We start from the raw sequence: 8,595 nt of genomic DNA, 5'->3' as shown, positions 1-8,595 counted from the left end.
AAACCGAGGCAACGGCGGCTACCTCGGGCGGCTCCGGCGAGACAGCGGCGGTCGGCGGCGGCGGCGGTGGTGATGGCGGAGGGTAGCGGCGGCGGCGTCGGCTCCGGCGGCGGCGGCGGCTCCGGCGACGGATGGCGGCGGCGACGGCTGGCGGCGAGGCGAGGGGCGGCGGCGGGAACCGGCGGCACCGGCGGACTCGCGGCGGCGGCGGCGACGGTGGCGGACTTGCGCGGCGGCGACGGCGGCGGGCTGGGGCGTCTAGGGTTTGGGGCGGCGGCGGGGCTGGGGCGGCTCGGCGCCTCGGACTTTAAAGGCCCAGCCGAGTCAGTGTCCCAGGCGGACACGGCCCGGTAAGTCGGTTTATTTTTTAAAAAAACATTACGCGCAGAAAAACGAATAAAAGAAATACTAAACCAACTCCAAAAATCCCGAAATAAATTTTCCTTGACTTCTAAAATCAAGTCGGACAACATGAACATTTATTTGGGGCCTAAATGCAATTTTAAAAAACGCGCATTTTTCCTAAATTCAAATAAAATAGCCAAATACTCCGAAATAGAATCTTATTTGATTTTTTTATTAAATCCTCAATATTTCTTTATTTTGGGAAAGTCATTCTATTCCCTCTCTCATATTTTTATACTAGAAACAATTGAAGATAAAATAAATAAAATCGAATGATCTTTTTTCAAAATTTGAGAAAACTCAAATATGAAAATAACGAAATCCCTAACTCTCTCCGTGGGTCCTTGAGTTGCGTAGAATTTCTAGGATCGAGCCAAAATGCAATAAAATAATGATATACAAATATGATCTAATGTATAACATTTCAAATTGAAAATTTGGGATGTTACAATAAAAGAAAAATAAAAAGGCAAAATACAAAGAAACATGTAGAGTCCATATAATGCCTAAAGCGGGGGGACACCAATCCTTAAATCATGCCTCCACCCATGTTGGGTAAAAGTATCCCTTGTCGTAGCCTCCAATCGTGTACACACCTCCGTAAACAGGTCTCGATTCTCCAAGCATTGTAGAGAGGACCATAAACGAAGTCCCAGTACATCTATAGATAACCTACAACATAGAAGTACTTTTATCGTTAAAAACCTTATCATTTCTACATAGCCAAATCGACCAAATAATGGCAAGCGCTCCCACCCTGAGAAGAGTTCTACACCTGGGATCAATCTCATGTAACCAGTTGCCAAATATATTAGCAACACTACAGGAAGGGTACAAGCCAAAAGCTATTTGGATGACAAACCATACAGAACAAGCCAATTTGCATTGGAAGAATAATGGTTTATTGTCTCCTCATGGTGACAAAAAAACACACTGCGAATTTCCATGCCAATTCCTTTTAATAAGGTTATCTTTAGTAAGAATGACTCCGCGATGAAGATATCATACAGATAAATGTTTTAGTAAGAATGACTTCATCTTTCAGATCTTCTTGTTATTAACAACTGGCACATCAGACTGGATTAACGCTACATACATAGACTACACCGAGAATTTGATTATGAAAATGCGGTCACTGTCGCATGTACGCGCCATGTATGTGGCTAGTATGACCAGTTGTTGACCATCACGTACTCTACTCTGATTAGGCCAATTTTGCATGGAGGGCTTTTAAGTAAAAAGCCAAAATTTACCATTTCATCAAATCCCTAAGCCGTCACGGCCCCCTCTTCAACCCTAGCATTCTCCCTCTCTCGCGTGTGACTGCTCCGCCACCTCCTTTGTCGCCGGCCGTCATCGAATCCGCCAGACACCGCGAGATCCCATATCGTCGACAATTCCTTCCCCTCTGGTGCTTATGTCTGCCGCATGCTCCTCCATCTCTGCTGCTCGCCACAGGGCATTGCCGCTGCTCCTGATCTGATGCCTGAGCTGCAAGGAGAAGGTGTGCATCTACATCTCCACGATGGAGAAGCACGACTTGCGGATCTTTTACAAAAGCCAGAAGCATGGTTAGTGCTTTGATTTCTTTTCCTTTCCATGGTTTCTCGTCGGTTTTGGCCAAAAAGATTCAAGTTTTTGACTTTGGCATGTATTTTGGTATATGTTACTTGTGATTTCTAGCGCTGGGAATTGGAATATGTCCAGTACCTTGTTGACAAGCACTATCTTATTGGTGATGCCACTGTGGATGCTAGGAGGACCGAAGGGAGGAACTTATGAATGTACATGAGCTTAGCCTTATGAATGCATCTACCAGCAGGTGTAAGAAGGCTCTGAAGAATGAAAGTGCAAATGTGATGACTAGGCAGTAAGCTTGTGCACTGATGATACTAGGGAGAGAGCTGGTGATGCTCATGAAGATGTTGCTTGGTATTGTGGTGTTGCTAGGTGTTACTGTTGTTGTCTTCATGTTCAAGATCGAACTCGCCTACAAACTGACTACCAAGATAATGAAGCTGCCCCGAGGAAGGAGCCCGTGTCCTCGGTTTGAAGACAAGTTCAGGGGCTGCTGCTGATGTCCTGGAATTAAGGGGTGCACACGATGTCAGCCCGCCATCAAGATGGAGTTCTCTGAAGACTTGGCGTACACTTCAAGGCGTGTTTGAATAACCGACATGTTTATCCTAGATTGTAACCGACCATGTGTAGACCTAGATACCCCGGTGCCTATATAAGGCGAGGGGTTTAGTTCGTAGAGGTGGGTTTTCAAGGTTTAGAGGTTAGAAATCGTTCATACGATCTTGAGATAGATCATACTGTACTTTTTACCATCCACAATCAATACAATAAGAGCATGACGTAGGGTTTTACCTCTTCGAGAGGGCCTGAACCTGGGTAAATACGTGTCTATATTTTTCCCGTTACAATCATTCCAAAATCACCAGCTCGGGACCTCCTACCTGAGATCCGCCAGTTTTAGCACCGACACACCTCCCCCCACGCCCCGATCTTGGTCTTTTTGCTCTCGACACCCAATCATCGTCTGCTCTACCTCGGTCGACCTCTGACCTCCAGCGCTTGCTGCAGGCGGGTCTACCGGCATGTGCCTCTCTCGGTGACTTGGCCCAACCATGCCTTGCTCTCTGTCGGGCTGGCGATGGTGGTGGTTCTGGGCAATTGGTAGCGGCTCATGCATCAGTGGGGTTAGTGTTGGTGGTGGGTCCGGCGGTGCCCGGTGTCTCCTTCGTTCAATGACGGGCGAAACTTGCCTTCTTACAGTAAAGCCAACCGACGTTTTAGTTTTTACATCTCCAGATCCTGATCTAGTGGCATTGGGATTGTTTGGTCACGAGCCAGGGCAAAATCCCTGCTTTGATGCTGGCAGCGGCGACACATGCGGGTGTCGTCCCCTTCTTGAAGGCACTTCCATGGCCTTCTCTGTGCCCCTCTTCAAGCATCGGGGGAACCCTAGATCTTGTTCTTCGGATCAAATGGCGGTGGCGTCACGACATCGTCCCCTTCATAAAGGCGATGTCTTGGTTACTCGCAGCGTCCATGTTATCGGATCTCGAGATGTTGGATGTCGTACTTGGTGTGAGCTGATTATCAAGGCGTGGGCAGGGGCGCAATGTATGACATCGTCCGCTCTTCCTCCATGGCTCCTTCCTCGGGCCCGGCCATGTCTTGCAGTCCACTTGCCGACTCTTCTAGGCGCTTTGATGGGGGTACGTTGATTTAGTCGGTTCTTGAATCATAGCCACACGTGATGGCTGCCCCGCGTTTGTCGTGACGCGGCCTTCGTGTCCTGTGTCTCATTTCCTTGCCTTCCCTGAGGTTGGCCTAGGCTAGTTCAGGTAATGTTGTTTTCCATGTTCTGCTTCCCACATTTTGGTGTGGTGCCCTCTCTCCCTTCTCTATGTAAGGTTTTCTTTTTGTACTAGGTAATCACCCGTGCGTTGCAACGGGATATACTTCGTACATTGGCGAGAATAAATTTTAGTGAATATTTATACGCAATCACTGTGATTTTCATATCGTTTTATTGTTAATGTGATTCTATGTAAAAAAAATTGGACTTTAACTACCGATTAAACCCGCACTTGACTTACAAAGAATAACATGATTTTATTTGGTAAGCCAATAAGTAGTGGGACCATTTAGTCGCTTGTCAACTGACATATACTTTCAAAAATTCCTTAAGGCCCGTACACTTGGAAAATTTGGAAACAAAAAAGTAAACTAAAAATATTTTTATATCCGTACATGAACCACATGTAGATATATTTCTTGATAAAAATATCTAGGACAAATATCCATGGCCTGAGGAATGGGAAACCTGCTAGATTTAGAATATGCATTTTGAAAAAATGACCTAACTTTATCCATGTGTCTCGAAATGCAAAGTAATAAAACATCATGGTATGTTAGTTATTGCACATCTAAATGACTCGATCAAGCATAAAAAAGGAAAAGAAAAAAGAATGTAAATACCCGCACGAATCTCTAGGTAAAATCAATGACATATGACTTAGGGTACATCTAGATGTGCTTTAGCAAAACTATAAACATTATTAATCACTCGTGTGCTAGTAAAAGATTTAAAAGGAGATCATCTCGCATTAATGCTATATATTCACACACATTCAAACTATTACAATAGGAAATATACATATTGCTCAGACAACTAAGTCGATAAATAAATGAATATATTGACATCAAGGAATCTTCGGATTACTGAAAGAATTATTTTTCAAGAGTTGAAAATACCACATTCCTCATTCAATGATGGATATGAAAGGAAATTATGATATTCCAAATATATATATTTACGAAAAATTGTATGCAATGTTGCATATAAATTCTCAGGAATTAACCATCATTGCAAGAATGTACACAAAAATCGAATCAATGGTAAAATCCCAAAAAATATTGGACCTATCTTGTCACAGCAACATAATAGAGAATCCATGTACTACATGTTCTTGTTTGCTGAGTTATCACAAACCATGCGTGATCCAAACAACCAGGCGTGATCCACACAACCAGGTCAGCTCCTTTTGTTTCTTCAAGACGCCACCGATGATTTGCATCAGGTTATTGTTGGCCAAACACTGTTTTTGGTGCAGAGTAGTCTGCTGAACAATCAAATTTGGTGCATTTCATCAAGCACTTGACAACAAAAAATAAGTAATGTGTACACAAAAGAAAATCAACATACCCAGCCCAGGGCCATCTGCAAGATCCACAAGATCGTGAGATGTGTGCACATCGCTCTCCATGTCCTTTCCGCAGGTCATCATCGTAGCATGAACGATCCATAACCCCCGAGTATCACAAAACTCAGTAGGGTCAGACTTGTGGCGATCTGCCCCAACATCCAGCGTCAATGGCAGCCATCTCCGTCAAGCCTTCCTCTACATTCCCGACGCGCGCACATGGAGCAGAATGTTGTCTCGTCGGTCGTCTGTAGTCGCGACAGGTCCCGGCCTGCGGCCATGGTTTGAGAGAGAGAGAGACGCGGCCTGGGGGAGAAGGGAAGGGTGTGCAGATCGGTGTCGGCGGCATGGGAAGGAGAAAGCGTATGGAAGAGGAGGTCAGTTGCCCTGGGAAAGTGAAACAAATCCCTGATTTTTAGGGAGAACATAAACGTGATTGATCTGGGAAAATTGGTAACGACGAAAAAACACGAAGGAGATTGTTGTCTCCTACCTACGAATGAAAAGACACGCAAATGAAAAAAAAAGTTACCACGATGGCTAGCATAATTCATAAAATACGTACTCCATGGAAGTGTACGAATGAAAAGATATGCCAGTGATTTTTTTTTACCACGATAGCCATCATAATTCATAAAATACGTACTACATGGAAGTATACAAGGAGTAGTAATCTACACAGGGATGGGTCGATGTCTCATGAGCATGCACGTACGCCATGCCCATGGAAGTCGGTCGCAGATACATCATGGAAACCATGCGATGCGACGGTCATGCAGCGTCACAAGTTGCTCGTAATTAAAAGCCCCATCTTACGGCGGCGCCAGCGAGAGTTCAGCGAGGCCAGCGCTGGAACTTGAAAGTGCAGCCGTTGCGTAGAGGGAATTCCTCGTCGCATCTGTCACCGTCGCCTCTCTTCTGGTTATACCCGGGGTAATCCTCTTTACGGAAGGCGACCATCTCAAACTTGAGAAGCGAAAACTCGAGGGCGAGACCCTCGATCTCCCATCTGTCGTATGGCTGCCCCGTCTTGTGGCTGACGTGTATCTCGCCGAGGGGACGGAGCATCTTGCTCGCGTTGCGGAAGAACCTTTGCACCAGCAGCCGATGGGCGCTGCAACAACACAGGAAAATGTCATTAATACGAAGTGTCAGACAAATAATGGGAAAGAAATAGACAAATGAAGAACATGGCCACATTATGTATCGAGAGAGTGAGCACGCGTACTTGATCATATGCACCTGATTCTCCTTCCCTATGAACCCGGCGTGGGGAAAATTGAAGACTATTCGGTCAAACCGTCTAGACATGAGATCGGTGCGTTTCTTCATCTTCTTCACACTGACACTATGTAGCACCGTGGCGCCCAGACTCTTGAGCTCCGCTACGTTTGATTCCGCTTTGCTGTACATGCTGATCAGATGAACTGTACCATCCCCAAGATGATTGCCAGCGTCAAACGGCAGAGAAAATAGATAAGTATTTATACAAAGAAACGGTCGAGTCACAAATTAAGGCACTCAAGTAATCATCGATCACTATCCAGACCCTAACCCTTTTGTGCGTCCTACTCCTGCATGCAAACATAAGATCAAGCGCGCGGCAGGAGAAAGCTGAAAGGGCATCGAACCGTAGGAGTCGAAGGACGTGGCGACGAGTTTCTCCCCAGAGCCAAAGGCGGTGGCGAGCGCCAGCGAGAAGGAGAAGTCGCCGTCGCCGACGACCAGGATGCTCTGCGCGGACGAGTAGTGCCCCAGCCACTTGGCCGCCTTCTTCTCGCCCTTCTTCCCCTCCACGGGGATCGCCACCGGCGTCACCATCGACATCGCCGTCTCACTTCCCCAAAGACAGCGAGGCCAGAGCTACGTGCAGTACGGGCAGCGTGTGTGACGAAGCGTCTGGACTGGCGCCCAGTTGGAACCGCACGGTCCCGGCGAGGGCCGAGGGATTTTGAATTAGATGGCAGGGAGACGAATGGCCAGCAGCATCCTGCATGTGGCCCCTTGGGTTCTGATCATCCACTACATAAGTGCTCTCTTGGGATGGATTCTCCATTAACTCTGCGATCATGGGAATCTGAAACGCCAAGGGAAACATACATTACATATACATGCATGCGTCAATGTTTTATTTAGGGTGAACTGTTTTGAAATGCTAATGTGTGGCAGCAGTTTGTAAACTTGATGCGTGCTTTCAACAGAACCATTACCAGTTATCATTAACGGAAGGAAATGCAACGTTTGCTTACTAAAGAAATCGACGAGTTTGGAGTGTTAGGTAGGCAGGCTATAAGAGATGAGATGTTCGTCGAATATTTGATGGGCACAAGTTTATTTCTCCTGGGACTGGGAGTAAGAGTGAATCGCTAGCTTCTCTCAGTCTTTATATATATATATATGAAAGACCGGAAGGCGTCTTCCACCTAGAAAGACACACTAGCATAACTCCGGATTCAGAGATATGGTTGTTGTCCTATTGCGCTCCTCATCCTCCAGAGTTCAAATCAACGGTGTTCCTGGTGGGCCTATTTGGCATGACAAGGGCCTTCGACAGGGAGATCCATTCTCACCTCTCCTATTTGTCCTAGCAATTGACCCCATTCAAAGCATCCTTGACACTGCCACACGCAAGGGCAAGCTTCACCAGATAGGCGGGAGGAGCACCCGCATGCGCACCTCCCTGTACGCTGACGACGCCGTAATCTTTGTGGCTCCCTTCAAGGAGGACGTTCAACAATTTACCTCCCTGCTGGAGGGCTTTGGTGAGGTCACCGGCCTTGTGACAAATTTGGAGAAAAGCTTGGTGGCCCCTATTCGCTGTGATGGCCTCAATCTTGACGACATCCTTGAGTGCTTCCCGGCTACTCGCGCTGCCTTCCCGCTGAGATATCTTGGGTTGCCTCTTTCGGTCGATCGTTTGCGGAAGATCGATCTCCAACACCTCCTGGACAAGGCTGCTGGGAAGCTGGTGCCTTGGCAGGGTCGGCTCATCACGACTGTGGGAAGGGCTGAGCTCGTCAAGTCCGTGCTTTCCTCCCTGGCCACCTTCCATGCCACGACGCTCAAACTTCCGGAGGGTACTATCTCCGACTTTGTGGGCATTGAGAGAGCTTTCCTCTGGGCTGGTTCGGATAAGGTCTCCGGCGGCCAGTGCAAAGTCAGCTGGAAACTCGTGTGTAGACCAAAGAGGCTTGGTGGGCTGGGTATCCTTGGTATTCGTATGTATGCCCGGGCTCTAAGGCTGCGATGGCTTTGGTATGAGTGGAAGGAGCCGCACAGGGCATGAGTGGGCATCGGAAACCCATGCGACATCACTGACAGAGATCTATTCTATGCTGCCACGACGACCTATGTCGGCGACGGTAGACTGGCACGCTTCTGGCTCTCCCCCTGGCTAGATGGAATGAAGCCCAAGGACATTGCACCGGCCATTTTGGCGATCTCTGCCAACAAGAACAAGTCTGTGCGAGAA

General features: G+C 47.3%; 1 protein-coding gene across 1 annotated transcript; it reads right to left on the bottom strand.

The window, feature by feature from the left end:
• Positions 1 to 5,957: 5,957 nt before the first annotated feature.
• On the bottom strand, positions 5,958 to 6,950 carry LOC123114840 (heavy metal-associated isoprenylated plant protein 41-like). The gene is made up of 3 exons (XM_044536234.1): positions 6,755 to 6,950; positions 6,352 to 6,550; positions 5,958 to 6,237 (listed from the first exon to the last, which is right to left on the bottom strand). The coding sequence occupies exons 1-3, from the start codon at positions 6,948 to 6,950 to the stop codon at positions 5,958 to 5,960; spliced, it is 675 nt and encodes a 224-aa protein (XP_044392169.1).
• Between the last annotated feature and the right edge of the window lie 1,645 nt (positions 6,951 to 8,595).

The sequence above is a fragment of the Triticum aestivum genome, chromosome 5B, assembly GCF_018294505.1.
Source record: "Triticum aestivum cultivar Chinese Spring chromosome 5B, IWGSC CS RefSeq v2.1, whole genome shotgun sequence".
Taxonomy (NCBI): domain Eukaryota; kingdom Viridiplantae; phylum Streptophyta; class Magnoliopsida; order Poales; family Poaceae; genus Triticum; species Triticum aestivum.
Note: the sequence above shows the minus strand (reverse complement) of the source record. Positions and strands in the feature narration are given on the sequence as shown.